Source organism: Miniopterus schreibersii (assembly GCF_964146895.1).
Source record: "Miniopterus schreibersii genome assembly, chromosome: 20".
Taxonomy (NCBI): domain Eukaryota; kingdom Metazoa; phylum Chordata; class Mammalia; order Chiroptera; family Miniopteridae; genus Miniopterus; species Miniopterus schreibersii.
In genome coordinates this window covers 4,507,773-4,524,650 of record NC_138122.1, presented here as the reverse complement: position 1 = coordinate 4,524,650, position 16,878 = coordinate 4,507,773, and the positions used below count along the sequence as shown (strand labels likewise).

The following is a 16,878-nucleotide window of genomic DNA, read 5'->3' as shown; positions in this document are numbered from 1 at the left end:
CTGTAAAAGAAGCTCTCCAATGCTGATACTACTGTTTTATTGAGAAAAGTACACAAAACCCACCTATGTACACAGCCTCAGGTGAACATAACCCTCTTCACACCTGGTGTCTTACAAAAGCTTCGTTTCTTTGGAGTAACATCTTGCCCATTCCAGCAAGTATGTGAGTTAACTTGGTTCCTTTTCCTCCAGGCTCAAAATAAAATCAAACTCCTCTACCAAAAAAGGGAAAAAAGAAAGGAAGAATTAGGTCTTGTATTTTCTCCTGAATAGGGGAGTAATGCTAGGCATCGCTCACGTTAGGTAGTCATTCACTCAAGAACTATGGAGTGTTTTACTATGTGCCAGGCACTGTTGCGCACTGGGTACATAGTAATGGGTGACTCAATATATTTCCTCTGCAGGGACCTTACAGGTTAAGTACTGTGCCCAAGTTTAATCAATTAGTAAATGTGAATTGTCCGTGTCATTCTGGTGTGTGGGTGACAAAGGACAGGGCCCACTCTTACCTCGAGTCAGGGGCTGAACCGAGAGTCTCTGGCGAGTGAACAGTGCCATGGTTTTTAAAGGCCCACCACTGTTTTTGTGAGCTTGGTGATAGGTTTTGAGCTCAGCCAGGGGAATGAAACGCTTCATCATCCGAACAAACTGCACATCCACCTATATGACAACAGTGTATGGAACAGACATGTCCAGCTAGACTCTGTCTGCTGGATGTTTTAGCTGCTTGCAGGAGGTTCCCATGGCCAAGGCTAACAGTGTGCTGTACTCTCCAAAGTCAGGGTAACCCCATCTGAGTCAGAGCTGAGCTCTGTACCTTGACCCAAACACACCCCCCTAACCTCCTTCCCCCCTCTTTGTCCATCCTTCCCCTCATGAAATAGGAAAAATAGTAGTCTTTACCATGGACCATTTGGGGTTGTCTTTTTTGCTGGATGGATCATAATAGGGATTGCTTTTTTCAAACTGTGTGTGGTCTGGGTAAGCCTCCTTCACAATCTGAAACCAAAACCAAGTCTCCAATCACTTGTCTATATAGTCAGCTCCATGGCAATTCTTTTCTTAAAAATATTTTTTTAATGTTTTTATTGATTTTTGAGAGAGAGGAAGGGGAGGGGAGAGAGACACACATCAATGTGAGAAACACTGATCCGCTGCCTCCCATTTGGGGTTATATACCCCAACCAGGGATCAAACCTGCAACCTAAGTATGTGCCCTAACTGAGAAATTGGACCTTTCGGTGCATGGAACAACACTCAGCCAACTGAGCCACGACAGCCACGGCTCCATGGCAAGTCCTTAATCCAAACCCAACTTTCATTTCTGGTGCTGTACATTCTCACCCCACCTGCCTTGCTGTAAAGCCAATGGGGGCTCAGAAATCTGGAAATAAGACACGGTCTAAGGCGAACAGGAAATCAACCCCATTTGGCAAAAATCTCAAAAGTATGTTAAAACCAAATATTAAAGGTTATTATTGATGCCACTGTTTTTTCACCTGTGGTTAATAACTATATCCTGATAAATCCTGGCTTGGAAGAGCTATCATCAGGCTTGTTTCTGAGTGAAAGACCAAGGTGTAGAAATGGAGAGACTGTGCCACAGGGACCTGAAATGAAGGCCTGTCTTGTTATAGGCCTTGTCACACAGGACGGGGCCAGGGCAGTATTTCCATATTCCTGTGAGAGCAGGGATGGGAGGAGAGCACCATTTTTTTGTTAGCTATTTAAGCTGTATCCCTTTGTATCTATCTACGTGAGTAAATCCTGCTGAGGGGCAAGGGATCAGCCCAAAGCCTGTACAACTAACCTTGATAAGTCCTGCAATGCCTGGCTCTTTGCAGTTGCTGTGGTAGAAGAAGGCTTCTTCCTCCAGCTTCATGGCTCTCAGGAAGTTCCGGGCCTGTCCCAGGGAAGGAGAAGTAAGCACTGCCGCCCGACCAGCTGGAAACACTAGTGCTGGCAGAAATCGAGTCTGCTTGTATTAAGTGAGCTTTTCTTTATTGCAGTTTCCCCCAATTCCTTTTTTCTTTTTAATCCTCCCCGGAGGGTATGTTTAGAGAGAGGAAGGGGGAGAGAGACAAAGAGAAACATCAGTCTGAGAGAGAAACATCAATCAGTTGCCTCCCATACTCGATAGAACCCACAGCCTAGATATGTGCCCGGACCAGGAATCGAACCCACAACCTTCTGGTGTATGGAACAACACTCCAACCAACTAAGCCACCCAGCTAGGGAATCCCCCAATTCAATTCTTGTCCTTGCCAAGATACCCAGACTTGTATCAGGACACTGGCTAAAACATACAACATTTGTAAATTGCATGCAATCAGAGTAATTAAGGTATTTTTTAATACATTTTTAGGTCTGGGTTCTGGGAAAAAGCAACCTTGGCCAAGAGATTTTGCTACTGAATAAGGCATAAGAAGGAGGCAGGCATTTGTTTCACTCTGGGCGTCAGGGTCCTATTCCTACCTGATAGTTGCGAACACCATCCCAGCATGCTGTCTGCTTGGGCTGCGCTTTGAGATCCTCAATGCTGAACTAGGCGACAGGAAATAAAGCCATTCATTAATAATCCTGGGCCAACTGGTAAGAATATATGGAAGCTGACCACTCCTTCCCATACATTGAAGGTGCTCCTGGCTATAGCAGAAGTACGCAGTTTACCGGGAAATAGTTCTACAGAGGCACTTGTATTGGGTGAATGTAAGTAAGCTTTGTGTTATCTTAACCTTGATAATTAAGAGGATTAGTTGAATGGATAATCCAGAGCATAAAATAATCTGCTGATTATTTGTATTTCACGTATTAAAATACTATCCTATAATATTTCTAATTATATTTTCTCTGGGCTATTAAAATTGGTTTACATTAACTCCCTAAATCAGGAAGATACCTAGGAGCATGACAGCTGGCAAGAGAAAGGCAACCTAAGAATGTCTAGATTAGGGGTTGGCAAACTATAGCCATCAAGCCAAATCTAGCCCCAAGCCTGATTTTCGTAAATACAGTTTTCCTGGAACACAGCCACAACATTTGTTTACTTTTTGTCTATGCCATGTTCTTGCAACAGCAGAGACAAAATGGCAACTCTAAAACCAGAGGGCCTAAAATATTTACAGTCTGACCCTTTACAGAAAAAGTTGACCACCCCTGTCCTAGATAGAGGATTCACAAAAAAGACTTGACGGTAATAAGTCCTGCTGATTTTTTTCCTTATTACCTTTTCCCTACCCTTCAAAGATAAGAAGCTGGCAATGGAACCCTGTGGTGTCCCGTAATCATTTCTTATTAAAAAAACACACGAAAAAACAGCTTGAAGGGATTGGAGCCAGGTACATGGTCTCACCTTCACATCTACACCTTTCTCTAGTCGGCTTTCTGGCTCAGACTTCATCAGCCAGAAGCTGCTTAGATTCTTCCCACATTTTTTAAGGGCTGAAGTCTTCTGAGGGCTGGAGTTCTCCGCTTTAGCTGATGCCTCACCTGGGTTCTTAGTCTTGGTACGCTTGCCTGCTGGTCCCTTCTTGTCTGCAATAGGAGAAGCAAAAAGAAGAGGGCTGTCATGCTTGCTGAGAGGTCATGTTCCATTGTGGGAGAAGCATATGGTTTGGAGTCAGACTGGATTCAAACCCTGGATCTGTCAGTTACCAGCAGCCTAACTGCTGAACGTATTTCTTATCTATAAAAATGGAACTAGCATGCCTACCTTACAGGATATCTCTGGAATAGCCATTCAATGGGATAATACCTTATGTCATTGTGGTTTAAAATTAAAGGTCCTAGCAGAGTACCTGAGCATGTGTTAAGTAAATATTTTTCCTGCTCTTACTACTGTGTCTTTGCTGAGGCTACCCTCTCCAGCTAGAAAAGTGAGACCCTACTCCATGGACTTGTTTTGAAAATTAAGTAATGTAATAATGGACGTAGACAATGCCTGGCATTATAATAAATATTAGCTATTATCATCTCATAGTTCTTTCCTTCTTGATCACTGTGCTTCTGTGGCCTGCCTCTTTCCTGCTCCTTGATGTTGTCAAGAGAAGCTGGATAAAACAACTCATTCAAAACTTTGTAGACATGATAAAGACTGGATTTTATTCTAAGAGAATTAGAGAAAATGTGCCTGGAACATAATAGGCACTCAAAAGCTAACAGTTGTTGCCCTAGCTGGTTTTGCTCAGTGGTTAGAGCCTCAGCCCTTGGACTGAAGGGACCTGGGTTCAATTCCAGCCAAGGGCATGTTAGACATAAATAAATAATGATGATGTAAAAAAATTGGCATGTCTAAACAGAGTGCTATAAAATGCTCGTGCCCCTCAGTTTGTTTATAACTTATGTATAGCTTTAAGATAGGTAAAATAAGTCTTCAGGAGTGGTAGTAATAGCACAAAGGAATGTATTACTGGAGGTTATAGAAATATCTGAAAACCCCTAATAGTGAGTAGACAGCTTCCAAATCTCTAAATGAATTAGGATCTTTTACCTTAAATTCCATGAATTTACAAAGAATTGTTATTCCTAAAACACTTTCTTGGCTTTAGAATTTAGAACTTAACCTAACCACTGAAGGAAAGCACAGCACATCTAATCCAGCCCCCACTTCAAGCTGGCAGCTTTGTTTTACATCTGTCTGAATACTACTTGGGAAGAGACGAGTAGCAGGGGACCAGAGCCAATATAACCTAGCCGTAGGAAGGACTCCAACCTGTGAGTCAGTCACTCTCTGATTACCACTTACTAGCAGTATAACCATAGGCAAGTTACTTAACCTGTCTAAACCTTAATCTCCTCCTTTTGAACAAAGATTGTTCTGAGAATAAAATGGAAATGCAGTTAAGCACTTAACACAGTGCCTGGTTTGTGGTGTCTGCCAAATAAATGTTAGCGTTACAAAAAAAAAAAAGTGAGATTCAGGGCAGGAAAAATGCGAAGGCCTTGGTCCCTAGGAGACCAGCCCTCCAGCTGAGCTGGCCTTGGCTGGCCTCTTGTCCTCCCTCACTAGACGAATGTTGTGCTTCTCCCGGAATTCATTTAGTTCCTTTCCCTTTGCCTGCAGCTGCTGTGTCAGGGTCTCAATGATCTGTATCTTTAACCAGGCAGTAAAGGAGCCCAGACACTAATGCAGGAGGCAACCAATCCATGTGTCTCACCTACATAGATGTTTCTCTTTCTTCCCCTTCCACTCAATCTGCAGTGGGGAAAAAATATCCCCGGTGAGGATAAAAAATTTAAAATAACAGTTGTTAAATTCTTACTGTATAACAAACCCTAAGCTTTATTCATCTAGAAAGTGTACCCCAGATTACCCAACCAGTAAACAGCAGAATCAGGACCTGTCACTCTGTTCTATCTGAATTCACACTTAATGTCAGTCATCATTAAATATCACTTAGGGATGTCTAATGGTCTGGACGTTCCTAGCCTCGTTCCTACTGGTCCCTCTGGAGTTAAAAGGCACACTAAACACCATGTGTGTCGTTTAATAACACTGCATTGTAGCCAATCTGGAACCCTTGCCATTCCCAAAAGAGGTACCTTCTCCACCTGGAATTGCTTCGTTCCTGCTAGTCATCCACTCGGAATGCCATTTATCCTTATGAACATAAAAATGCATCTCGTTTTCTTTGCCTGCAGAAAGCCTTCCCATTCTTTAAGGGCTGGACTCAAATTCTACTTCTTTCTCAAGGACTTCCCTGTGATTCCTCCAGGCTCTCACACACCCAGCAAGCCAGTTTCCTGGATCCTTTCACTTGTCTGCATTCTCCCTGAGAGCAGGAACTATATTTTCTTTCTTTCTTTTAAATATATCTTTATTGATTTCAGAGAGAGGGAGAGGGAAGCATCAATGATGAGTCGTCATTGATCGGCTGCCTCCTGCACGCCCCCTGCTGGGGATCCAGCCCACAACCCCGGCATGTGCCCTGACCAGGAATCCAACGCCATCTCCTGGATCCTAGGAGATCCTAGGTTGATTTTAGGGTCAACCGCTGAGCCACGCCCGGCCAGGCTTTCTTCTTCCTTTTTTTAAAACATATCACCTGAGAATATGTTTTCATTGATTTTCAAAGAGAGGAAGGGAGGGGGAGAGAAACATGGATGGCTTGCCTCCCAAAAGCATCCCAATCTGACCCCCTCCAGAAATCAACTCCCCCCCACCATCCTCCACTCCCCGCCCCCCCCCCCCCCCCCAGCAAACTGGGAAGGTGCCCTGACCGCATTCGGATCTCCGACCCGCGACCTCTCGGCGACGCTCCAACCAACTGAGCCACACTGGCCGGGCTGGAGCTGTTCTTAACCTTACTGCACGCCACCCCTATCACAAGTGTTTCTCGTGCTTACCAAACAGCTACTCTGAATGAACAAGACAGCAGAAGGGGCTCTGGGTCTAGGCTTGGTAGAGGGTAGAGGCGGGGGGCAACACGGATAAAGCACAATCCACAAAGGAGTCTGTCCAGCAGCAGGGAGTGGAGAGCGAACAGCGCCGAACACCTTGGGAAGCGCTCTCGGGAGGCTGCCTTTCTGCAGCCCGGGCGCAAGCTCACCGTGCCCAGCAGCCCCGGCCAGCCTCTTCCTGGGTCTCGGCATGGTCTCCCTGCTGGGGCTGGAGCTGAAGATTCCGGAACCTGCGGGAGACACAAGAGGCAACTCTATGCCCCCAGAAACGTGCGCAGAGCAAGATGGAGACAACCAAAGGGAACTTAGACGGCTTCGGCCCCGAGGCTCTTTCGCGAAGAACAGACAACTCGGTTTCAACCCCTCACATCCTTTCTTCAATTATCTACACCCATTTCCCATCTCGCGTCAACCTGCCCCTAAACTCTCCTCGGATTTTCACTGGACCCGGGCTCACTCGCTCACAGCTCAGGAACCTGAGCGGCTACTCCGCAGGCGCGGTCCCAGTCCCCCTCCCGGAGGCGCTTTCCACACGCAGCCCTCCGGCCCCCGGCCCCGGGGATCTCTGGGAGTTGTAGTTCCTGCTCCCGGTGCCGACCCGCCTGAGCCCGGGTCCTAGGCGCCCAAAGTGCACTACAGGTGCCAGAGTGCACCACGGCTCCCAGCAGGAGGGGCAGGGCGGGTGCTGGGGATGGGGTCGCCGCCGCCGGATTGGGCGGGAGCTTTCCGCCGGGTGGCGCTGGGAGCGGGGCTATGTGGCGGAGCGGCTGCCTGAGACTCGGAGCGCGGCTCTGCCGCCCAGGCGGCGGTCTGCGGACCCCCGCTGAGAGCGGCCACCGGAGCTTGGTCTCCTGCATCGACCGTAAGGCTTTCCCCGGGTACAGGTGTGCGGGACCCGGGCCGGGGCCGTGGTCCCCGCGCCCACCGAGCGCGCTGTTGCTCCGGGGAGGTCGGCACCGCGGTCACCCCTGGCCCTGCTCCCCGGCCCGTCACCCATGGGCGGTCACCCGATCCCTTCCACCTGGGTGGCCTTTCCGGTCGGTCCTGCTCTCTCTGACCTCAGTCCAGCCTGCGGCGCCCCTGGGCCTGGCCTGCTCCTCCCGCACCCCACCCCACCCCAAGGACGTGCGGGCGAGGCCGGGCTGCTGAGCCGCGCGGTCCAGGCCTCCCCGGCCCTGAGCCCCGTCCTTCTCCCGCCTGCGCACCGCCCAGAGCAGCGAGTTTCCGCCGGTGGGCGCAAGAATCTTCAAAACACGCGGCACCGACCTCTTTTCCCTTAGATTGTCAAATAAAGAAGTGACCACGGCCAACACAACAACGTCCGTGGGATGTGAATGAATCGGAATTATACCCGTTTTTTTGTCAGATCGGCAAATATATATATATATATTTTTGCTGTGCCGCAGAATTTTAGTCATTAGTGTGTGCGCCGTGAGATGGAAAAGGTTGAAAATCACTGGTCTAGAGGAACTTGGAGATTCTTGTCCGAAACAGTGCCTTCCTACCGCAGGGGTCCCCCTGAAGATAAACTGAGATGTGAAAATACTTTGCAGCCTAATACAGCGCAATCCTCGTTGCTGATGCTATTCGTTTATTGTTCAGATCTTTCTTAACCTTAGTTTGTACTGTCAACCTCTTGGTATGTTTCGTAAGTTTACTTAGGAAATAGGTACAGTAACTGAGGGCTTTACATGTATCCTCACGACTCTGAGGTACACTTATTCCTGCTTTTAGATGATAAGTGGAGCCTAGAGAGGTGCAGAACTCGTGACTTTGGGGTGCTTTTAAAATCACAACTAGGTCGTGAAGGCAGTGAAAATGTAAAAAGCCTGGTGCTGGTGGTGATAGAGAACAAAAGCTCCAGTAATACAGGATTTGCTCACATATTTCAATTTTATAAATTTACACCTGTAGCTATAAAGCACGTTTACTGTTGAAATTCCTAAGGAAAAAAGAAATATTGCAAATGGGAAGCTACTAGAGTTGACAGAGCCGAATGTCTCAGGGATGGGCAGGTAATTCAGATGTGAGTACCAGGGAGGGGTGAGGGCCTAGGCTGACTGGGAGCTACGAAGCCACTTTGCACTTCTGTCAAGCACCTAACCACTTTTTTCTTCTGAAATACATGTTTTAAAATTTTAAATAAATGACACTTTTCTTTAAAGCAGGCTAGTCTATGAATCCCTTAGATTGACGCTCAGATCTAAAAAGTACACTACGGTGTAGAACACTGTTTTCTTCTCAGGGTCCACTTAGGATTTCGTAAGCAGGGTCTCCCTTACCACAGCAGACAGGGGGTTGTTCTGTCAACAGGTAGGTTAAGTATGAGTATTTCCAGCACCTTGTGTAACTTCAGCCAGGAAGGTACTTTTTCATGTTTTTAAAGGAAATTATCTTTTTAAATAGTAAAATAAAAGGAAGGTGTCCTGTCAATATTTTGTCCTACATGTTAAAATATCACATTGGTGGAAGTGATCAACAAAAAATTCTCATTGTTTCATTGCTTATTTTAATGTGAAAAATAATTTTTTTTTTTTTAAAATATATCTTTATTGATTTCAGAGAGAGAAAGGAAGAGGGAGAGACTGAGATAGAAACATCAATGATGAGAGAGTCATTGATCGAGCCCACAACCTGGGCATGTGCCTTGACCGGGAATCGAACCCCGATTGCCTGGATCCTAGGTTGACGCTCAACCGCTGAGCCACGCCCGGCCGGGCTGAAAAATAATTTTTAAGAAAACTGGTTTTATTATATTTTAACATATATTACACATTTATATATAATTTCCCCATTTTACAGGCATTATTATCATTTTGCAAATGAGGAAATTCATTCAGTGTCTGGTGGAGCCCCCGCATTTTACAGTGTGATAATAGGGTTAACAGCTGTACCTGACTTACTGATAGTCACACAATTAATAATTTCAGAACCAGAGCTCTAGGGACTAATCTTTTTCCAGTGCTCTTTCACTGCAGTTGGGGGCAGCTTCCCAGGCATTCCTTGAACACCAAGATTCTCAAATAGAATATTGATTCTGTACTTTGGATGCACTGAGAGATTCTGTATTACTTGGAGTTTTTCTCTGTGCGTGTGTTTTCGCCTGCTGCTCATATTTGAGTTGCTATACAGTGAAGGCGTTCGTCATGTCACCTGGGCCCTGTTCCCACTTGGCTTTGCCATTTTAGTGTGGTTGTGTGTGGGTGTTGGCTCCTTGAACTCTGCCAGTAAACTCCAGCAAACTTCATGAGCTTTTGGGTTTGTTTTTATAGTGTATGTTTTCTGGGAACTTAGGTATTTTTAATTAGTAACCATGCTTCGTGTGTATAATTTGTTTTCACCTTGCCTCTTCCACTATTTTCCCTCCAAGTAATGCTCTCCTTTCGTGGGCATCCCTTTAGCTAAAGTTGACTATTTGTTATCATAAAAAATATAACTATGTTGTATTTATTTATATATATGATTGGCATACACCTATTCCCTATTATTTGCTTAGGATGCAATTTAAATCTATTTTTTCCTGGAACTATTTGTTTTACTCTGTCAAATAATGATAATAACTGTAAACATGTATTGAGCTCTTGCTGGGACTGAAATTCTGTAGCACTTCTCTCTACACAGAGAGATGTTTGCAGTATTACCATTTGTGTCATCCTTTGTGTGAGTGGCCCAAATTCATCTTTGTAATCTCAGCACTGCTCCCCAGGAGACAGACAGCACTTCTTTTGGGAATGGTCTTTGAGTTATATCTACAGGAACACTTCTGCAAGATGGTGCAAATGAGTGACCTGACTCCCACTGGGAAATCATGAATTGCTTATCCCTAATGATATCCCCAAGGATAATGCCTAACATAGGTGTCTGCTCTGAGCTGCTCAAGGTTGTCTAATCTTTAATCCTCACAAGGATTCATTTCTGAGTTTCCCATTTAATGAGTGTCCTGGTACAGACAGACTGTTTCCTCCTGCCCCACACAGGAGGTGCCAGTCCTGACCCAGAGAAACACTGCCACCTGAGCATGCTGTCTGCTGGAAGGGCTGTGTGTCGGTGTTGGGCCCTGAAATCGGTTACTGTTGAGTGTGACTCCATAGCCTTTAGTGCTCCTTAGCCTCGGCCCAGAATGACCGAGTTTTTAGTACTGCAGGAGGAAACCTTAGAAGATAAAAGTTTCTCTTTTCCCCTTTCACTTTTACAGCCACCCCTGTACCTCGGGACTTCACTGTGCCTCCAAGTGTAGACATACACTCCTTTGGTTTCCTTAGCACGCTGAGGCAGGTGGTCCTTTTGAAATGGCAGTACCGAGATAGCAAAAGGCTGATTTACCCTGTGGGGTTACCCTCCTGCTGAGGGGTGCTGGCTCCCAGAATCTGTAGTCCTATCTTTTCTAAATTCTCTACCCTGTCCCTACAAGGTTGTCGGTTTTCACAGGCGCTTTCCTAGGTCTTTACCTTTAGCTTCTGGCCAGCCTCCAGCTGGAAATCTGTATTACCTGCAAACCAGGAAACATATTTTAGACCTTACTTTACTAGCTACAGGTATCAATGGGCTAAGGAGGGCTCAGTGCAGCTCTACTTTCCAATTCAGTCCTATCTCACTCTGTGCAGTTTTTGTAAAATATGTGAAAAACAGAGTGTTCACATCATTAGGGGAACTGACTCATTAAAGAAAATTTGTAAAGTAATGATATTGTGAGTTGAATAGTCAGTTTTATGTAGGCAGATGTAGATATCTGCCTCCCAGAGAGAGTCACCTCTGATGAAATACTCACAGTGGAGTCTTTCCCAAGATAGTTAAGGCTCTAGAGAAACTTCTCCCAGTGAAGCTATCCTATCTGCTCATTGGTATTACTCAGTTATTCATTGTCCTTAGCTTCTAAGTATCTTAGACCTAGAAGTGAAGGAATTACCCAGTGTCACAGCACTGATAGTCAGGATAGAAAATGTTCTAAGAATTCTGAGTCCATGGGGTGAAAACAGATATAGTAAGGCCTTAACCATGCTTTCAGCACTGAAACATATTCATCAATATTGTTCTCAATGAATGTCTGAGACTTGCCAAATGCATGGCCTTTATAGGACCTTTTCCTTAATTTGGAAGGTAAGCCAAAGTATCTTCCTTTCCCAGTTGATCTTTTAAAATGAATGTTGGTGCCTGGCGGCGTGGCTCAGCAGTTGGGCATTGACCTAGGATCCAGGAGATTGCAGTTCAATCCCCGGTCAGGACACATGCCTGGGTTTTGGGCTCAATCCCCAGCAGGGGGTGTGCATTAGACAGCCTATCAATGACTCTCTCTCATCATTGATGTTTCTCTCTCTCTCCCTCTTCCTCTCTCTGAAATCAATAAAAATATATTTTAAAAAATTAAAATAAAACATAAAATGACTGTTGGTGCAGATAGACAGCTATAGACAGATATACATAGATAGGACAGGATTTCCCCAGGACACTAACAGAACAGGTAGGACATCCTAAAAGAAAAAAATGTTTACCATAATTTGAGGGTCAATGTGTGTTTATTGTTATTTTAGTGTGGATTTATAAGGAGGAAGAGTTAAAGTATTAGAAGAATAATTAGTAGGTAAATGAAGTTAGCCGATCCACTTGGGAGTAAAGGAAGAAGGAAAAAGGTGACAATATATCAACAGAACTGATTAGTGGTGGATGATGTCATTCTTTGGATGTTAAAGGTACTACTGTGTATGGGAAATGCTCTGGCACGTCCACTGTTTCAACTTCGGGGTGGTGCTTGTTTGCGGTACTCTTCCTAGGCCCCTGTTCTGGAACTGAATATATGCACTTGCCCACAGCTTCCATCGGACTAAATGAAGAACAGAAAGAATATCAGAAAGTGGCCTTTGACTTTGCAGCCCGGGAGATGGCTCCACACATGGCAGAGTGGGACCAGAAGGTAGGAGTGTTCCGTAGATGTTCTAATAGATGCCTTTTCTTCATCTCCGTGCAGTCCTGACTGTGCAGCGCTGATTCTCACTTACAAACGAGAGTGCTGGTGATGATGTGATTCCCTTCCCAGAAGGCATCCTCCTCATCTTGAAAATACCAATTTTGTTCTATTTATATTATACAAAGATTCGAACCACTTCCACTTCTAAAACCAAGGCAGTTGTGTTGATAATGAAAAGCAACTTTAATGCCAGAAAACCAGTTCTTATAGAATGCATTTTAACAGTATAGATGACAGGTGGCTTATTAACTTGAGAGACTCCATACCCTCCCAAATGCAAGCGTCTTAACCCCTCATGTGCCCTCTAAAGACAAGTCCATCTATGAATCACTTACTGATGACCCTGCTCTCTGTCACACATAGGAACTGTTCCCAGTGGACGTGATGCGGAAGGCAGCCCAGCTAGGCTTTGGTGGAATCTACGTACGAACCGATGTAGGTGGGTCTGGACTGTCACGGCTCGATACCTCTGTCATCTTTGAAGCCTTGGCCACAGGCTGCACCAGCACCACAGCCTATATAAGCATCCACAAGTGAGTGCCCAAGCTTGCAGAGCACAGCAACGCGCTCATGTGGGTTGACTAGGAAGCTTCAGATAAACGGGGAAAAGACTTATCTTTTTGAGTTGGCTGCCTTTGAAGAACCAGACTATTAAAAGTTCATGGTAGGTCTGCTGCTGTCATCTTGTATGTTGCTCAGAGAGTCAGGTCTGCCTGCCATCTCCCAAATCCTGGATTGAGTGGGACCAAACAGACTTATCCAGTAGAGTCTCAGGGCCCTGCTTCCCTTTTCCTCAACCCAAAGAGGAAACCTCCAGGAATCGGGGAAAGTACATAAAGCTCTTTGAATTTTAGGGAGCTCAGTTAACCTAACTAGAAGCATCATGACCATCCAAGTGAGAAATACTTTGGCCCTGGTTATCTCTGGGTGGTACGCGTTCCAGGAATATGTTTTTAATCCAGGCCTTTCCTTTAAAGTTGAATCTTTTCAATTGTGACTTTTCCCTTCTCCCTCTCTTTGCTTTCGTCTACTTTCCTGCCTTTGTTCCCTTTCTCCCTCCCCTCTCAAATATCTCTGTGAATATCTTTTCTTCTTGCTATACCTGTCAGCATGTGTGTCTGGATGATCGACACCTTTGGAAATGAGGAACAGAGGCACAAATTTTGCCCACCGCTCTGTACCATGGAGAAGTTTGCTTCCTACTGCCTCACTGAGCCAGGTGGGTTTGCCGTCCTTCAGGTGAGATGTTACGCAAGTGCGGGCACTGAGCCCTCCTTAGCCCATTGATACCTGTAGCCGTTGTTTGCCAAAAGCAACAGAGTCTCACAACTTGATGTTACAAAACTAAGAGGCCTTGAGGGCAAACCTTCTCCAGGCTCCTAGGAGGCTCGCTGCAAGCCAGCGTGATGAAGATGGAAATGGTCTGAAAGCTATATGCAATTTTTACCCAGTACAGAGAATTCCTTTGGCCATCTGGATCTTTAAGTACCAAACTCTGAGCTGTGTGTTATAAGGGAAGGTTTCCTAGGAGATGGGACCATGCTGGAGCTCCCTTAACTTCACTGACTTTCTCCCCCACCCTCTCTCCTCTCTCTGATCCCTGCCTTAGGAAGTGGGAGTGATGCTGCCTCCCTTTTAACTTCAGCTAAACGGCAAGGAGATCATTACATCCTTAATGGCTCCAAGGTACCAGCCTGCTCTCCTCCTGGAACAACTTGGAGGTTGTTTCCATCTTCTTGCTGACAGCACGTGGATCCTTTCTATCTGCAAGTTAATATGCCTGTAGGATTTCTTCGTGTTGGGAAGAGAGCCTCTTCCCCATTTCCCTTTATTTACCTTCACTGTTTCTATCTCTTCTGATCTGATTCCAGATAATTTCATTCATTTTTGTCTATTCTTCTTATAGTCTCATCAGCTAGATCCCTGATTTCCCAGTCAGTGCAGTTTCATTTTACCCCTTCTTATATCTGTGCTATTGTACCTTTTAGTGTCCTACTGTGGGGAGGCCCCTAAGTGTTTTCCCGGATGGCAGGCTCTGCGAACTCATGCATCCTTGATCCCTGTGCACACCCCTCACAACCCCACAGGCCTTCATCAGTGGTGGAGGGGAATCAGACATCTATGTGGTCATGTGCCGAACAGGAGGACCGGGCCCCAAAGGCATCTCCTGCATAGTTGTTGAGAAAGGGACCCCTGGCCTCAGCTTCGGCAAGAAGGAAAAAAAGGTAAGTGGCTATTGACAGGAAGCAATTCAAGTTATGAGGCTGCCACCTGCCAGACCCTGCTCTGCTTTATTTCAGGAAATAGGTTCACATGTTTTCAAACTTGCTTGCAGGCAGTTGCTTCTAGGAGGATTTTGACAGGAACATATGAAGTAGAATAAGGCATCGCTAATGAAACACTAGGCCACTGGTGATAGTGGCAGTTTGCCAGTCAGCCCACAAGCTGCCTGTTGTTTCGATGTGAGTGATTTCTCTGTCATCTTTCCTCTTTCCATTTTGGCCTGTATTTCTTATCCAGCTTCTTATTTTCACTCTGTTATCCCAAGAAGAAATACTTATAGAAGATCTGGTGTTGACTAGAAGTCTCAGGAATGTAGATGGGCCACTTTAAGTATATAATAAAGTGTAACTCATTGGAGGTGATTGTGGGTATTTCAGTAATGTTCAGAGGGAGGATATTTCCATGGGTGCTTTGAGAAGACATTTCTAGGATTAAGAAATCTCATACCCCGGCCATGAACAACAGTAGAACTATAATTATGTAACTATGGCTGGTGATAAGGGTGAGACTCATTCAGATTTGTTAGTCCAGATGACCAGATCAGCCACCTACTTCCGATATATACTGTTATAGTTAGGACTTTGAGAAGTCAAGTAATGAAATAACCCCTAAATATACTTCTCTCATAGCTCCTAGAGTTTCCAAATTTCCCTAGATGGCCCTTCATGATCCTTTGTAACTGCCAAGGAGTTATTAATGCCCCCTTTGCTACATAAGATACCTACTGTATGCAAAGTCTTATGCTAACTCCTGGAGGGATACAAAGCCACTCCAAACCTCATTTGGGATTATAAGATATATGCTGTCTTATCTATGAAAGACATATATGCTGTGTGTGATAAGATGTATAACTATAAGATTTCTTTTTCTTTCATTTTATAATCTTTTATATTTCTAGTTACAGTTGACATACATTATTATATTAGTTTCAGGTGTATACTCCAGTGTTTAAACATTATATAACTTAGTAAGTGATCATACTGATAAATCTTGCACCCATCTGACACCATTAATAGTTATTAGAATATTATTGACTATATTCTCTGTGCTATACTTTACATTCCCATGACTATTCTGTAATTACCAATTTCTTAATCCCTTCACCTTTTTTACCCTCAACCCCCCTCCCACCTGGCAGTAGTCAAAACATTCTCTGTATCTATGAGTATGTTTCTGTTCTGCTTGTTTGTTTATTTTGTTAGATTCAGTTGTTGTTCACGTTTTTTATCTTTTTATTTATTCTTCCTAAAGAAGATCCTTTAACATTTCCTGTAATACCGGTTTGGTGGTCATGAACTTCTTTACCTTTAGCTTTTTCTTATCTGGGAACCTCTTTATGTGTCCTTTGATTCTAAATGATAGCTTTGCTGGGTAGAGTAATCTTGGTTGTAGGTCCCTGCTTTTCATCACTTTGAATATTTCTTGCCAGTCCCTTCTGGCCTGCAAAGTTTGTGTTGAGAAATCAGCTAACAGTCTTATAGAAGCTCCCTGGTAAGTAACTAACTGCTTTTCTCTTTCTGCTTTTAAGGTTCTTTCTTATCTTTAACCTTTTGCATTTTAATTATGATGTGTCTTGGTATGGGCTTTTTTAAAGTTTATCTTGCTTGGGACCCTCTACAATTCCTGGACTAGTATGTCTATTTCTTTCATCAGGTAAGGAAAGTTTTCTGTCATTATTTCTTCAAATAGATTTTCAATTTCATGCTCCCTCTCTTCTCCTTCCAGAACCCATGATGTGAATGTTGATACACTTGACGCTGTCCCAGAGGCTCCGTACATGATCCTCATTTTTTGGATTATTTTTTCTTTTTGCTGTTCTGATTGGGTGTTTTTTGTTTCTTATCTTCCAAATCACTGATTTGATTCTCAGCTTCATCTGCTCTACTGTTGATCCCCTGTAAATTATTCCTGATTTCAGTTAGTGTCTCCTTCATTTCTAACTGGTCCTTTTTTATGCTGTTGGTGTTCCCACTAAGTTCACTGAGCATCCTTATAACCAGTGTTTTGAACTCTGCATCTGGTAGATTGTTGTCTCCATTTCATTTAGTTCTTTTTCTGGCATTTTGATCTGTTATTTCATTTGGGATGTGTTTCTTTGTCTCCTCATTTTAGCAGCCTTCCTGTGTTTGTTTCTACATATTAAGTAGAGGTGCTATGTCTCCCAGGTTTGGTAGAGTGGCCTAATGTAGTAGGTGTCCTGTAGGTTTCAGTGGCACAGCCTCCCCGATCACCCA

General features: G+C 44.5%; 2 protein-coding genes across 8 annotated transcripts in view; one reads left to right on the top strand and one right to left on the bottom strand.

The window, feature by feature from the left end:
- Positions 1 to 20: 20 nt before the first annotated feature.
- Positions 21 to 7,592, bottom strand: THYN1 (thymocyte nuclear protein 1). Of its 6 annotated transcripts, none has more exons than XM_081122935.1 (8): positions 7,421 to 7,592; positions 6,549 to 6,629; positions 3,353 to 3,534; positions 2,476 to 2,544; positions 1,811 to 1,903; positions 904 to 999; positions 510 to 660; positions 21 to 215 (listed from the first exon to the last, which is right to left on the bottom strand). In XM_081122935.1, the coding sequence occupies exons 2-8, from the start codon at positions 6,589 to 6,591 to the stop codon at positions 169 to 171; spliced, it is 681 nt and encodes a 226-aa protein (XP_080979061.1). In that variant the 5' UTR covers positions 6,592 to 6,629; positions 7,421 to 7,592; the 3' UTR covers positions 21 to 168. The 6 variants fall into 6 exon arrangements, with proteins under 6 accessions (XP_080979061.1, XP_080979057.1, XP_080979058.1 ...); XM_081122931.1 differs by lacking the exon at positions 7,421 to 7,592 and adding an exon at positions 6,857 to 6,931; XM_081122932.1 differs by lacking the exon at positions 7,421 to 7,592 and adding an exon at positions 6,825 to 6,916.
- The window catches only part of ACAD8 (acyl-CoA dehydrogenase family member 8), a 26,178-nt gene continuing 16,402 nt past the window's right edge, over positions 7,103 to 16,878 (top strand). Inside the window, exons 1-6 of one of the 2 annotated variants that reach the window (XM_081122929.1) lie at positions 7,123 to 7,261; positions 12,207 to 12,307; positions 12,725 to 12,894; positions 13,471 to 13,580; positions 13,971 to 14,047; positions 14,449 to 14,586. In XM_081122929.1, the coding sequence (XP_080979055.1) occupies positions 7,153 to 7,261; positions 12,207 to 12,307; positions 12,725 to 12,894; positions 13,471 to 13,580; positions 13,971 to 14,047; positions 14,449 to 14,586 (705 nt within the window). In that variant the 5' untranslated portion in view covers positions 7,123 to 7,152. Of the gene's footprint in view, positions 7,262 to 12,206; positions 12,308 to 12,724; positions 12,895 to 13,470; positions 13,581 to 13,970; positions 14,048 to 14,448; positions 14,587 to 16,878 lie in introns of both variants that reach the window. The other variant, XM_081122928.1, reaches the window with a different exon arrangement.